The 16,262-nt window shown below is 35.1% G+C and overlaps 1 protein-coding gene across 2 annotated transcripts; it reads right to left on the bottom strand.

The window, feature by feature from the left end:
• Positions 1–1,407: 1,407 nt before the first annotated feature.
• On the bottom strand, positions 1,408–6,508 carry LOC110318295 (olfactory receptor 4C46-like). 2 transcript variants are annotated; one of them, XM_021193226.1, is made up of 2 exons: positions 5,608–6,508; positions 1,408–1,421 (listed from the first exon to the last, which is right to left on the bottom strand). In XM_021193226.1, exons 1-2 carry the CDS (start codon positions 6,506–6,508, stop codon positions 1,408–1,410), a joined length of 915 nt encoding a protein of 304 aa, XP_021048885.1. The 2 variants fall into 2 exon arrangements, with proteins under 2 accessions (XP_021048885.1, XP_021048884.1); XM_021193225.1 differs by lacking the exon at positions 1,408–1,421 and having other exon boundaries at positions 5,579–6,508.
• Positions 6,509–16,262: the final 9,754 nt, after the last annotated feature.

The following is a 16,262-nucleotide window of genomic DNA, read 5'->3' as shown; positions in this document are numbered from 1 at the left end:
AAAAAAAAAAAAAAAAAAAAAAAAAAAAAAGAAAAAGAGAACAAAACAAACAACAACAAATGCTGGTGTGGGGTAGGGGGAGATGCTTTCTGGCTTGGTCTCTCATTGATTACAGATCCAACAAAGTTGACACCCAAGAATTGCATCACTGATAAAAAATTACATACAGAACATCTGGCTTAAATAGGCAATGGAATGATATTTAAACATAAATCAGAAGGAATTTTTATAATTTGCAACAAGATGGAGAGAGTTGGGGGACATTATTCTAAGTGGAATGAGTGGGACACAAACTTAGAAATGGAACAATTTCATTTATACTTAAACCTAAGATGGATTAACAGCAGAGTGGTGTTTTTTAAAACTTAGTGGAACACAGCAGTCAGGTATTGGCCAAAAGACAAAGTTAGATATGAGTAATAACTTGACATTTATTATATTAACTTCCTCCTTAGAAAATAACAGTAATAAATTGCCAAAAAGTACATTTAAACATAATTGCCTACAATATATGAGAAAATGAATCAGGTAGCAATTTTAACTTCTCTCTATTTATCTATTATTTATCTTTTCATATATCTAAGATAAATTTAGATGAGATAGATTTATCATGTTTCATGCCTCTGTCACAAAATCATTCTCCTTAACTCATAAGTATATATAATTTAATGCATTATAAAATACAAATGTTTATCAGAATAAAGGTAAATGAGATAAATATTTCATATATAATTCAGTTCATATGTTGATAAATACAGGAGCTCAAATAGTGGTAAGATGAACTAAGAATTCATAAATTTCTAATAGACATTCAATAAAGTCACTCTATTTGATTCTCATTGGAATATTGGAAAATCCCTTATACTGGCCCAGAGTCACCTTGTGTGTTCTGAAATTCATTTTCACAAAACAATTGAGAGACTAATATTTCCCTCTGCATTATCAGAGGAATATTTGACACTAATGATATCATATGCAGGAGTCTGGAGAAAAGTACGTTGTAATGTCCAGCCCTTCCAACTGGGGGTCCCACCCTTTCAGAGGAGAAGAAGGGAGATAGGGAAGAGACTCTGTAAGCGGGGGAGAGGGCATTTCACTTGTAAACAATTTTTCAAAAGGAAATCTAAGGTAGCTACATTGAAATATTTTCTTTAGTTTATCTTCTTATATTATGGTAATAATGATATTATCTACTTATGATTAAAGGTACTAATTGAGGAAATACACTAGCATAAAACCTGAAAGACATCTAGTATCCATATTTGTTATTATTCTGTCATTCTCAGTAAAGTGACTGAGGACATGTTATAAAAACGATTTTACGGGACAATATTTCCACTCATGAATACATCAACATCTTTTCAACATAATTATTCCTTTTTATTAGATATTTTCTTTATTTATATTTCAAATGTTATCCCCTTTCCTAGTTTCCCCTGAAAATCCCCTATCCTTTCCTGCTCCCCAACCCATCCACTCCTATTCCTGGCCCTGGTATTCCCCTATACTGGGGCATAGAACTATCACAGGAAGATGGGCCTCTCCTCCCATTGATGATCAACTAGGCTATCCTCTGCTACATATACAGCTAGAGCCACAAGTCCTACCATGTGATTTCTTTTATTGGTGGTTTAGTCCCAAGGGGCTCTGAGAGTACTGGTTAGTTCATATTTATGTTCCTCCTATGGGGCTGAAAACCCCTTCAGCTCCTTGGATACTTTCTCTAGCTCCTTCATTGGGGCACTGTGCATAATCCAATGGGTGATTGTGATCATCTCATTCGATGCTGAGAAACGTTTGACAAAATTCCAACACCCTTTCATGATAAAAGTTATGGAAAGATCATGAATTCAAGGCACATACCCAAACATAATGAAAGCAATATACAGCAAACCAGTAGCCATCATCAGACTCAATGATGAGAAACTGGAGGCAATCCAACTAAAAGCAGGGACTAGACAAGGCAGCCCTTTCTCTCTCTACCTATTCAATATAGTATTTGAAGTCCTAGCCATAGCAATTAAACAACAAAAGGAGATCAAAGGGATACAAATTGGAAAGAAAGATGTCAATATATCACTATGTATAGATGTTATGATAATATATATAAGTGGCCCCAAAAAGTTCCACAACAGAACCCCGAAACAACTTCAGTGAAGTAGCTGGATATAAAATTAACTCAAACAAGTCATTAGCCTTTCACTACACAAAGGATAAACTGGGATAAGAAATTAGAGAAAACAGAACCTTCAAAATAGTCAAAATAATATAAAATACCTTTCTGTGACTCTAACTAAGGAAGTGAAAGATCTGTATGATAAGAACTTCAAGTCTCTGAATAAAGAATCACAGAAGAACTCTGAAGATAAAAAGATCTCCCATGCTTATGGATTGACAGGATTAATATACTCAAAATGGCCTTCTTGTCTAATGTAATCTACAGATTCAATGCAATCCCCATAAAAAAAAATCTAACTTAATTCTTTACAGAGTTAGAAAGGTCAATTTGCAAATTCATGTAGAATAAGAAAAACCTTAGGATAGCAAAACTATTCTCAACAATAAAAGAACCTTTGGTGGAATCACAATGCCTGACCTCAAGCTATATTACAGAGCAATTGTGATAAAAACTGCATGGTATTGCTATAATTACAGACAGGTAGATCAATGGAACATAACTGAAGACTCAAAATAATTATTCTTAATCTCCTTGAATATAACCATAATTGATTGAGATTCCCAGGTAAGATGACTGTTCTCTTTCTAGATTTGAGAAGAATGTATGAGTGTTTACCAATTACCATGAGGATTGTACTGGCTAAATCATAGATTTTAAAATGGTTGATACATTTTCAACTATCATCTGCCATCTTCTTTTTGCCTATAGATCATGTATATGCCCATATGTCAACCTTCTTGTCTCTATAATAATTTTACATTTTAACTCAAAACCATGCACAATTTTAATCATTTATAAAAATAAAACAATATATTTGAGTAAAGCAGGAGAGTCCAGGAAATTTCCATAAACTTTATTTCACATATTGATGAAACTCAAAGGTTTAAATAGTTTTATAGCCCAATGAAAATTCAGATATTTTCCATTAGACATGCTTTAGAATGAACATTAAAAATTATGTTACCTTTTTATAGATTCGTCATGGATATTCTGAAATCCAGCTCCACGCTGGACAGTTTACAAAGGTTGTGTTCTTTGCTTTCCCAGGAGGAGTATTTAGCACTAATGATGTAAAATGTAGGGGTCTAGGGAATGTGGTGTTCTAATGTGTCCTCTTACTTTCAATTAACAAACATTAGCCAAATAATATGAATTAATTTGTTTTTGATTTGTCTCCTTAGATTTTATAGAAAATTAATGGTACGAAATTACAAGTTATACTAATTTACTATGCAGATTAAATTTCTTTAAAAAGTTCTTGAAAAATGGATTTTCATTTGTTTATAATTTTAGTTGTATGTGTATAACTCTTTTGCCTTCATATATGTTTATGTTTGACATGTTTACAGTGCCCATGGAGGCCACAGGATGAATTTTAAACTCTGGATCTGGAGTTACGGATTGTAGCCACTTGGTAGATGCTAGGGGGCAAGAATGTAAACATGGAATTATGGAGGATGTTTCTCATTCAAACTATAATAATATATTCCTGAAACCCATAGATTATTACCCTCTTATACAAAGAAAAAATGTGCTTATTCAAAATTTAAAGAGTTCTCTCTCTCTCTCTCTCTCTCTCTCTCTCTCTCTCTCTCTCTCTCTCTCTCACTCTCCATATATATATATATATATATATATATATATCTGTGTGTGTGTATGTATATGTATGTATATATGTATTTCACAAAATAAATATTTCTTTTACAAAGAGAAGGATCAGGATGATAAATATAGAGACAAGGAACTTGCTCTACAGAGAAAATTAGAAAAAGACAAACCCGAAATACTGGCTTATATCGCTCATTGAGATGCAAATAATACAACAGGAAACAATGAGCATTTATAGGCATTAATATAAATGTCTCCCCATGCAACAGATAACCTTCCATTGATTCTTGTGGTCTCAGCTCAGAAGGATTTACCCTACTTTTAATGAGGGAACTATAATAGTCTTCTGTCAGGGCATGCTAATGTAAGCACTGCTAATTCTCTTTAAGGATTATTCCCACCACTGTGATCAGTTTCTAGACCTAGAAGTAGATTTACATCTATTTTAAAGTGTGACCTATGAGCATGTTTACTACTTCACAAAGGGCTACATGTTTACCCGGAAACATGTGTGATAATGATGAAACAACTACAAAATGTATCAGAACAACTGTATTGATGCACACTCAATGGGCTAATATGCATCATTGAGTGCTACAGCTCAGGCACTAACAGATGGCTGTGTTGAAATGTGTGACAGCAACATGACCAAAAGTGTATCCACAGTGAGTGAGAATTATATAAAGAATTTAACACATACAAATAAATGTATAACCCAATGAAAGCAATAGAATGCATGTGAGAAGAGTGCAAGGGAAAAGTTAGAGAAAGAAGAGGAATAAAGGTATAAAATAATGTGCTTATATTACTTTTTAAAAATTTAAAACATAAGTGTAGGTGGGCAAGATGTCTCAGGGTGTAATGGTGCTTCCTCTGCGAGATTGGTAATTAGTTTTTGATTGCTGGAAAGTGAGGTTGAAATAGAGAGTTGACACTAGAGAACTGTCCTCTAGCTTCCACAAACGTAGCAAAGTATGTATGAACAATAATGTCTTACCTTCACACTAGTGACAACAGCAACAATAATATAAACAATAGATATATCCAAATGATTTGAAAATAAAAATTAAGCAATAAGGGATTTATGATTATAGAAACTGGAGTCATGGCATGATTTATCATTTAAGTCCTACACCTAAACATGGGAGAGACTAGGACATAATTTTACTCAAACCTATAAACAAGTCCATGAATGAGAAGTCCAGTGCCCTGAATAGTTCTTTTATCATTACTCTCTTCAATCTGGTTCTACAGTGGAAAAAAATCATGTCATCAGTAGAAAAAATACCTATGCTAAGTTAAGATTATGAAATTGCAAAGGGTCAATGGTCAGAACTTAACATCCAAAGGCAATATTTGTGTAGTTACATAATAAAAAACATGAAAGGAGAATCCAGAATTTTTTGACGTGAAAAATTTTACATTTAGCTCACGGAATCATAGTTTTTTATACAAAGGGTAAAACAGAATCAATTTCGACTGGGGTTAAACTTAAGTCAGAGGCTGTCTGTCTGTCTGTCTGTCAGTATACCTATCTGTCTGTCTTTCTGTCTGTCCATCTGTCTAGTTCTGAGTGTGTGTGTGTGTGATGTGTATGATTCATTTTGAAAATAAAGCAACCTAAGTTAGATTTTTTCCTATGAGGGGATCTCATTTCTGCTTTCCTTTGTATAAGACATGAGTAACAGTTATTTGTTTCTTTGTTGTGTAAGTAAGACTTAAATATTGATTCTGTCCAAACTGTCCATCCCATTCTTTCTCCGGTCAATCTGAAGACACATGACTGTTCCTTTATTTGTCATCTGACTGAATTTTTATACTAAACAATTTCCAAATGGCATTTTTCATCTGAGCATTTCTTAAGGCATAGATTAATGGATTCAACATGGGGGTTATCATAGTATAAAACAAAGCAACTGCTTTATCAATGGGTAATGTAGCTGCAGGTCTCATGTACACAAATATGCAGGGCACAAAAAATAAAACCACTACGGTAATGTGAGAAACACAGGTAGAGAGGGCTTTGCGCCTGCCTTCTGCACTGTGGGTTTTTAGGGAGTTAAGGATGACCAGGTAGGAGACAAGCAGTAGGAGGAAATTTAACAGACAGATGAAGCCACTGTTGGCAGCAACAAAAAGCCCCAGAATGTGGGTGTCAATACAGGCTAGATCAAGCAAAGGGTTCAGATCACACATAAAGTGGTCTATGACATTAGGGCCACAGAAAGGTAATCCAATAATGAAAAGAATTTGTATACCTCCATGAAGAAAGCCTCCAACCCAAGACACTCCCACAAGGATGTTACAGAGTCTTCTGTTCATGATGGTTGGATAGTGGAGGGGTTTACAGATGGCTACATAGCGGTCATAAGCCATCACAGTAAGCAAGATGACTTCAGTTCCTCCAATGAAATGTTCTGCAAAAACTTGGGTCATGCATCCATTGAATTTAATAGATTTCCTTTTATGGAGNGAATCAGCAATCANTTTAGGTGTATTGACAGAGGAGTAGCAAGCATCAATAAAAGAGAGATAGGCCAGGAAGTAATACATAGGGTACCCCAACAGTTGGCTGTTTGTAATAGTGATTAGAATGAGCAAATTTCCTACCACAGAGAAAACATAGATAACCAAAAACACAACAAAGACGATTTTCTGCAAGAGTGGATTCTGTGTGAGCCCCAGGAGAACAAACTCAGTCACGTTATTCTTAATTTCCATCTAGTTTATGAGACAGTCAATTGTATTTCCTGGAAAAAATAATACAACCACATGCTTATATACTCTCTGTATTCTATTAATAACTTTTCTCCAATTAATTAATGAAGTACAAGATTTTCTTTTACTATTGAAGAAAGAGTTCTAGATATTTATGATTATTTACGACTGCAGAGTTGTCTTCTCAGTGTAGATAGCTTCTTCAGAAGATTACCAACTTAAGCAATGTTTGTTTATAAAAACACTAGGCAATCTCAAGTCTGCTTCGCAATTGAGATAACTCAGGGCCTAAAAGGAGTTCAGATTATAATCATAGAGGAAGTTATGTGCACAAAGTCTAAAAAGGTGTATATTAGTTTAGTGCAGCAGCCATCGGTGTGAAGATAACTACTCTGTGCTTTATTCATACTCAATGGAAAACCAGAAATTTTAAATCATGATCTGAGTAGCAGGATAGAGCAGAATTGTGTAATAAAAAGTTTTTGTACACTAAAATCATAAATTCAGCCTTGGCCTTGTTTGAAATATCCTGGCATTCATTGAGCAGTAGAAGGTAGATAATTAGTCCCAGTATTAGACCATTAATAGTACCATCTTAAAATTATGTTTGAAAATACCAATGTTTTAAACTAATTCAAAGTTTCATGATTTAGATAATTATGTAGATAATAAAAAGACATATAGTAGAACAGAAACTGATATGAAGGCTTCAGTAGAAGTAGTCCTGAAGCTACAATGAAAGAAAACATGTAAAAGAATCCATAATAATTATTAATACCATGTGATTAGTCTTAAATAGTCTGGGAAAAGTCTGTGTTACTGCACTGGTTGTTACTAAGTGCTTTTAACACAATGCTTATTTTTGTATTTTATGTAATCTGTGTTGTTATTACTTGTCAATTGAGAGAAAGGGAATACTACTTATTTATATAAATAAAACATTAAAGTAAACCACTAAATAGTATCTGTTCCTAAGAACTTTTAAAAAATGGGTACTGGTTCAGCTTTTCAAATACACAAAACAGACAATTGTCATAATTAATTTAAAAATTGTTATAAGTCCCAGTATGTATTTTGACAACAGAAATTTTTTTTTATCTCAGTTAAGCTGAAAAATTGGCAGTATTATATTACTTCATTTCTTTTCATTATTTTTATGTCCTACATTTAAAGTATTGTGCAATTAAAATCATCCATGTTGACATATAAGAAATGTGTTGGTTCACTAACTACTTTAGATATGACTTAATGATTTACTTACTTGAGTGCCATTTATGAAATACCTTCTTTTGAGGCAAATTCTTAGGCAGACAGAATCATAATCCATCTTTCCTATTTCTTATATATGATTATTCAGTAGAGGTTGCAAATCACTGGCAAACAGTGTGGAATATACTTCAACAATTCCCAACTACATCAGTTCAAGAATTGTAGACACCAAATGAGAAGTCTTGTTCTTCTTCCTGCTCACCTTTGGTTCAATTCTTGAATTTCACATATCTGATTCATCATGTATGTATAAAATGAGATCAAGAATAGCATTGAATAATTTTGAATGAAAAGTGGTTAAGATGGAGAAGCATGTTTGGAAGCAAATACAAGGGTATAATTTATTTTCTTAAACATGAATATAGTTATAAATATGATTAATAACTTGGCAGCAATATTGAGGAAAATTTAACCTTCCAATAAGCTTAAGAGAAATCTTTTTAATATTTGAAAGAAGCTACAGATATTCACCTTCTTGGTTTCTTCTTTTATCAGATTGAATTTCTCTGTGTAGTTCTTTCTGTCCTTGACCTCACTTTGTAGACCAGGCTGGCTGTGAACTCAGCCTCAGGCATATCTCTGCCTCCTAAGTGCTGGAATTAAAGGCATATATTACCACTAAATGGCCAGAAGCCACAGAGATTTGTAAGATGCATTAGCACACAACATCAGAATGAATTATCTGTGTGTATCCTGGTAATAAAAAGCTCATGTATTTGCTCACTTAATAATCATATTTATAATTTTATTGTGTGGTCAAGTTAAAGAGTATACTCAATTCTATAAATAACCTTAGATGTTAAAAGACATATGTCAGTGTGAAGCAGTGATAAGTATATCTAAAAAACCTATTCATGTATATGTCTTTTATCATCACTAAGTACAATAAGTAAATGCAAATCACTTACCAATGCCTTGAAGAGTTAGGATAAGGATGGTATACCCATTGACTTTATTAATGAGCCTGGATAAAAAATTATCAAACTCCTATTACATAAAACATTACAGTATTTGCCACATAGTAGAACTGATGAATACTAGAACTCAGCAATTCCAGCTCTCAGTGAGTACTATATTCAGAGTAAACCTCTCCAGGAAATAAAGTCTTTCAGTATGAAACACTCAAAATATTTGTAGATATCAAATCAACATGTATTTTATAGTGTCTCCATAGAGACATCTCTCCTTCCCTCCAAAAACCTAATGCTATTTCACAGATAGTATGCTGTTTGAATATGGAATGGATTCTTTTAAAGAACTATGTAGAGATGATCTTTGATTTCTGATTATGGTCATTCATCCTGAAAGGCAGGGGCTGGCAAATTTGCAGAAGTCTCCAAAGGATCCTCTCTACTCTCAGGGAATCTTGCTGAGGATATGTGACATGCAAAGAGACAGCATTCGTATTCTGCATTGAAAGCATATTTAAAGAAGTGCCTATGAATTTCAATGATCTCGTTATTGTGCTTTCTCTCCCAGGAATTAATTAGCTTCTTTGATAGGAAGGCTTTGTCTTAGAATCCAATCTCTTAAAAGACATGTGTGACTCACTTACTCTTCAATGTGGAGTAGTAGCCTGCAAGCATAGAAAGAAAGCATGTAGTAGGTTCCTTTCTCTAACAGTTTGCTTAAGAATACTGAGTGCCATGTAACCAACAGTGTCTTCAATCTAGCAGGGACACTGTGAATCCAGCTTCCCTTGTGATACATATGACAGGGGCGAAAATTGTGTTCTTACCAATGTGATCCTATTTTTGAAAACTTGCTTAGTACCTAAACCAAAGAAGTCTCAAAACTGACAGCCATTTTAAAGTAATAACTTCAAAATCTTTTTCTCCCATATTTCTGAGTGTTGTGTTTTTTTTTGTGTAATCTTTACAATTCTGTGTGTTATACTCATCTCCATATTATACATATTATACTTATACTTATCACCATATTTTAGTTATCATCAGGAGTACCTCCTAGGGCCGTTTCAAAACAAAACAAAATAAAACAAAACACAACAAAACAAAACAAAACAACTCAATACAACCACAAAGAGAGGGTTTCATACTTATTCCTTTGAATTATTATTGGTTATTAGACAACATTTATTTCTTCATTAGGATGATTAGTATTAAATTATTGTGCGTATTAAATTTTAAGACTTGGTTTTCTGTAGGTCAGGCTGGCCCTGTACTCACCATGAAGCAGAGCATTATCTGAACTCCTGGTCCTTATACCTCTTCTTCCCAAGTCCTTACTGCCCCCCCCCCTTCTTCATTGCTTTGAATAAGCATTTTACAGTTCAATAAAAAGATATAATACATGCTTATTTCTCTGCTCTCATTTAGTTGTGAGCCTAGACTTTACAGGTGGAGGCTTCTCTCTAACTCCATTATGATTACACTTACTGACTCCTACCCTCATATGTTCCCTAACCCATGCTTAATCCAACCTTCCTGTTTCTTTATTATGCACATTCTTTCTTCCTCTTCCTCCTCCCCTTTTCTTATGACTGAATTTAACCATTACCATCCAAGGAACTAGAAATATGGAGTTAGATATATGCACTGGAGTCTGGCAGGGTAACTAGTCAGCATGCATATGCAATAATAATGGTTCTGCAAATATGAACCATTACTCATTTCAAACACCTTCAGTGGCCATATGACTAAATTCACCACTATTCAAAGAATAGAGTGCCTGCTCTTATTATATCAATGCAGAGAATGCATTTGTTTATGCATATAAACATGGATATTTAGAATCACGTTGATTCTACTTTAATCTATCAATGATGGTAATTTTTTTTGAGGGCTCATGACCTCACTATCTTTGGTATTTTGACCAAGTTTATAGGACTAGGCATAAATTTGTTCATTGGAGTGGGCTTCAAACTTCATTATAATGCATCTGATTGTTCCTATAGAAGTTATGCCACTATTTTAGAAGCAGTCACACCCTACAAAGTACACATCTGGGTGAAAATATAAGTTTCTCTGAGCTACCAGCTTGCATGATACTTTCCAGACCTTGCAAGCCAGTCGGGAAGGAGCAAGCTTCCAGTTCTTTTCCAGCTTGATTCTCTATGCTCTAAAACCAAGGACTTTGCTATATCCAGCAATAATGCCCTAGCCGATGTTCTTTTGTGGGCCTCCAAGAACAGTGGCAATAATATATGTTGTTTGAGGTCTTCTATGGATTTCTTGATAAAAAAATTTTTAGGGAAAAATCTCACACATGAAACTGTAATTTTTACTCCATAACTAATGATTGCTGTAATTATCATTATCTACCCATGTAGTATACTTCCACTCAAACTTACTTTTTAAAGTATTTTAATTAGCTTATAGAGAAGTAGGGTTTCCATGTATCACCTATTTGCACCTCAATTTAAGTTAATACTCACTCTGGCTCTACCTACCACCAATTTCACATTTTCACAATTCAAGTCTTATTACTGAAGGATTTCTTTAACTCTACTTTCATTTTGTATCATTTCTGGGATCTTTCCTTGTTTAAGTATCATTCCATACCCTATCACTTTTTTTTAATGTTTCCTGGATTCTGTATATATTCCAAATTAAACACAAAATTACTTCAAAACTATAGTCTTTATTTGAGACAGTATATGTGATATTTTCTTTCCAGGTTTGTAATGAACATAGATTATCAGGTATTTTGCTGCAAATTCCATAACTTCATTGATCTTTAGTAATTGAAAGAATTCCCTTGTATATATCTACCTCATTTCCATCCTCAGTCATCAGCTGATAGGCATCTGAGATAATTCTCTTTTAATCTAATGAAAAGAGGATCAGTGAACATGAATGTGTATGGATATCTACCATAGAGTATAAAGTCCTTTGTGTATATGTCTCGGAGTGGTGTTTCTGACACACATGAAACATCTGTTTTTAGCTTTCTTAGGAGTATTCACATCAATGGTAGAAAATCAACTAAAGGTGGAGACCAGCAGCTTTTTTTTCCCCTTTAACTTAAGGTAAACTTTTAAAAAGCACAGTTTGATATGCCCTATTAAGCAAATACAGTATTGATTAACTTTGAGTCTCCAAGAAAGTTTTAACAACACTATCAGTTTATTTGTTCCTTATATCGTTTTTGCTATTTATTTATTTATTTATTTTTTATGTTATTTTATTTTATTTTATTTTATTTTTGAGATGGGGATTCTTGTTTAAGTCTGGATTTCTAGATATAGACCAGGCTGGCTTTGAACTCTCGAGGATCCCATTGCCTCTGTCACTCAAATACAGAACTTCAAAGCTTGTGCCACAACTATGTGATAAAATTTGGATTTAAAAGTCTGTATTTTCAGGAATTGAAAAGATATCTCAGACATTAATAAGCACTATACCCACACTGTAAAAGACCTCTATCTGAGTTTAGTCATTCACATCAGGTAGATCATAATCACTTTAGCCGTCTGGGGATCTGGCCTCCTCTTCTGGTCTCTGAAGTCACTGCACTCACCTCAAGAACACACACATACATGCATAAACCCAGAGAGAGACTTAAAATTAAAATAAAATCTATTAAATATGTTATTCCAAATATAATATTGTATAATGGCCATCTTAATATTTGAATGTATATATGCATGCATATCCTTCAAATTTCTGCTCACAAATTTACTAGTAATATTCTGATAGCTCCCTTGAGGTGACAATCAATTTTTTCCACAAAAATATTTCTAATTTTTCTTGACCTTAGAGATTTTAGTTGTAATGTTTGAAAGAAAAAGTAGCCCAACAAGCAGTTGAAAGAGTCAGATGCAGATATTTACACCCAACCAAAGGACAGAAGGGGGGGACCTATGTGCTTAATTTAGGGAAAAGCTGGAAGAAATTGAGGAAGAGGGTGACACTCATAGGAAGACCAGCGCTCTCAACTCACCTGGATCCCTGAGATGTCTCAGACACTGAGTTCTCAAGCAGGCAGCATACATCAGATGATAAGAGGCACCTGACACATATACAGAAAAGGGCTGCCTGGTATGGCCTCAGTAAGAGAAGATGAATGTAACCCTTGAGAAACTTGAGGCCTTAGGGAGTGGAAAGGTCTAGTGGGGTGATGGAAGAGGTGTGGGTATATTCTTTTGGAGACAGTAGAGGAGGTATTGGGTGAGGAAAAGTCAGAGGGCAGACCAGGAGGGAGGGGAATAACAACAGGACTGAAAAAAAGAAAAAAAGAAAAAGAAAAAGAAAGAAAGAAAAATATCTGCTCTGGACTACAAGATGAAATGCTCATACCAAGTTCTTAGCACAGAGGACTTATACACACACATACACGAATGACTTTACAGGTCTTAGTATCTTATGTGCTTCTGTATGACCAGTTGTGGGTCACTGTGTTAATTTTACTGCAAGAATTTTATACATATATGAGAGCTGTAGTGAGATGGTGTATTGATCAATTGGTTTAGCAGTAAGTCATTAAGACATCTCTTACTATTATAATCATTCAGCAAATAATAGTAGCCTTGTCGGCCATATTCTATTGTGTATATAATCATATCTTAGGCTTGTCTTAGTTAGGGTTTTACTGCTGTGAACAGACACTATGTCCAAGGCAAGACTTATAAAGGACAGTATTTAATTAGGGATGGTTTACATGTTCAGAGGTTCAGTCCACTATATCAAGGCAGGAGCATGGCAGCATCCAGGCAGGCATGGTACAGGAGAAGCTGAGAGTTCTACAACTTCATCTGAAGGCTGCTAGTGGAAGACTGACTTCCAGGCTCCTAGGGTGAAGGTCTTAAGCCCATGCTGACAGTGACACGCCTACTCCAACAAGGCCACAGGTCCTAATATGGCCACTCTCTGGGCCAAGCATATACAATCACATGGCTCATACTTAATATCCTTCTGGAGAACGTTTGGTTTCTGCCATGACATTATAAGAGTATCATACTATCAGGTTATGTCCTATTTATAACTTGCCAAGTTTACTAATAATAAAACTGATGGTCATTTTACATTTCTCCTCCAGTAGAATACATAGTGCTTTCTAGCACTATGAAAATAATTGGCACAATGTTCCAGTGTGTAGGCACCTACTTGATGTCTCCAGTACTGGGGACAGCATGCAATGACAGAGACTGCCTACAGTAGGCCAGAATAGACATCTCAGAAGTCCTTGGCAGCTCCTTGTAGGAAAGGATTGCATCTGGAACCCTGAGAAGCAGGAGACACATCCCTACTGGGGACCCAACATCTGAAATAAGGGACATCCTGCAGTAGGCTCAAATGGAGACATCTCATTAGCCTGTGTCAGCTCTTTGAAACAACAGTTGTTCCAATTTCTCCTAATCTAAACCCTGGGCAGCAGCTGTATAGATTTCATTTTTGCATGATTGCTTTTCAGTTGGCCATGGTATACGTAATTGTTCTATTTTACTATCTTTCTTACTTCTTTCTCCTTCTGCTCTTGTACATTCTGAGAAATTAGATGTTCCTTCATGTGATGATTCTTAATAAATTAGAAATTGAGGCATGTGGCACAATTCTTGTCTTGGAAACAATGTAATTACTACACAATGGTAGTTCTAGATTAATGCTTGACTTGCAAAGAAAGTTTAAAAGATTTTTGGAAAAATAAGTAGAGCCAACCATTGGGACCACAAGAAAGAAAAAAAAAACTACTGAAGTTATGAAATAAGTTTTGCACACCATTTGAGATTGGTTCCTTGACAAGTAAGTATAGACTGTGTAAAATCTTATGTTAATAAAATTAAGTCAAAACACTGGGACTCTTAGGAGAGTCATTGTGTGCAATGTGCAGAAGTAGAAAGCTAGCAGAACTACTAAGTTAAGGGTTAACTTGACTCTTTCTGGCCACTGCCTGGTAGCTTTGCCCATACCATTTATCATTAGAGCTTCACAAGAAAATGCAAGCAGCTGGTCTCAGAACTCTGAAGTATAATAAGTCAAAAGTTAAAGCTTAAATAATGATAAGTTTGGAATTATTATTACTTTGGCTATAGGCCTGGGAATAGGGAAGCTTGAAACTTTGAGGAGCATTTTTAACTCTTGATTCTTTGTGGGACATGGTTATTCTTTTGAATTTGATTAGGCAATGATTATATAATGTCTTCTTTTTTTTCTACCTGCTTTTGGAGTATCAATAAAAGACTGGGACAAGAAAGATGCAAAAGAGGGAGTGAGGAGCATGTGAGGCAAATTTGGAGAGAAGGAGAAGAGCATGTGAAGAGAGAGTGAAGAGAGAGTGGGGGTGTATATGGAGAGAGTGTGTGTGAGTAAAAGGAGAGTGCACGTGGTTTGTGTGAGATGTGTGTGAGAGTGAAAGGGGAACACATAGAGGTGAATAGAAAAGTAGAAGTTCAAGAAAAGAAAAGCACATAGGAGGTGAAATCTCAGGGTTATTTTGATTTGCATTTCCCTGATGATTAAGGATGTTGAACATTTTTTCAAGTCATTCTCAGGCCTTCAGTACTCCTCAGTTGAGAATTCTTTGTTTAGCTCTGTACCCCATTTTTTAAAGGGGTCATTTGAATTTTTGGAGTTCAGCTTCTTGAGCTCTTTGTATATATTAGATATTAGTCCCCTATTAGATTTAGGATTGGTAAAAATCTTTCCCAATCTGTTGGTGGCCTCTTTGTCTTATTGATAGTATCTTTTGCCTTACATAAGCTTTGCAATCTTATGAGGTCCCATTTGTTGATTATTGATCTTACAGCACAGGCCATTGCTGTTCTGTTAAGGAATTTTTCCCCTGTGCCCATTTCTTCAAGGATTTCCACGACTTTCTCCTCTATATATTTCAGTGTCTCTGGTTTTATGTGGTGGTCTTTGGTCCACTTAGACTTGAGCTTTGTACAAGGAGATAAGAATGGATCAATTTGTTTTCTTCTGCATGCTAACAGCCAGTTATGCCAGCACCATTTGTTGAAAATGTGTCTTTTTTCCACTGGATGGTTTTAGCTCCTTTGTCACAGATCAGGTAACCAATAGGTGTGTGTGTTCATTTCTGGATCTTCAATTCTGTTCCATTGATCTACCTGTCTGTCACTGTCAGAATATCTAAGATCAAAAATTCAGGGTACAGCAGATGCTGGCAAGGTTGTGGAGAAAGAGGAACACTCCTCCATTGCTGGTGGGATTGCAAGCTTGTACAACCACTCTGGAAATCATTCTGGGGGTTACACAGAACACTGGACATAACTGGAAGATCCAGCAATACCTCTTCTGGGCATATACCCAGAAGATGTTGCAACTGGTAATAAGGACACATGCTCCACTATGTTCATAGCTGCCCTATTTATAATAGCCAGAAGCTGTAAAGAATCCAGATGGCCCTCAACAGAGGAATGGATACAGAAAATGTGCTACATTTATCCTATGGAATACTACTCAGCTATTAAAGTCAATGAATTTATGAAATTCTTAGGCAAATGGATGTATCTGGAGGATATCATCCTGAGTGAGGTAACCCAATCACAAAAGAACTCACTTGATATGTA

This window comes from Mus pahari, chromosome 3 (assembly GCF_900095145.1).
Source record: "Mus pahari chromosome 3, PAHARI_EIJ_v1.1, whole genome shotgun sequence".
NCBI classification, from domain to species: Eukaryota; Metazoa; Chordata; class Mammalia; order Rodentia; family Muridae; genus Mus; species Mus pahari.
This window is presented reverse-complemented; position numbering and strand designations above follow the sequence as displayed.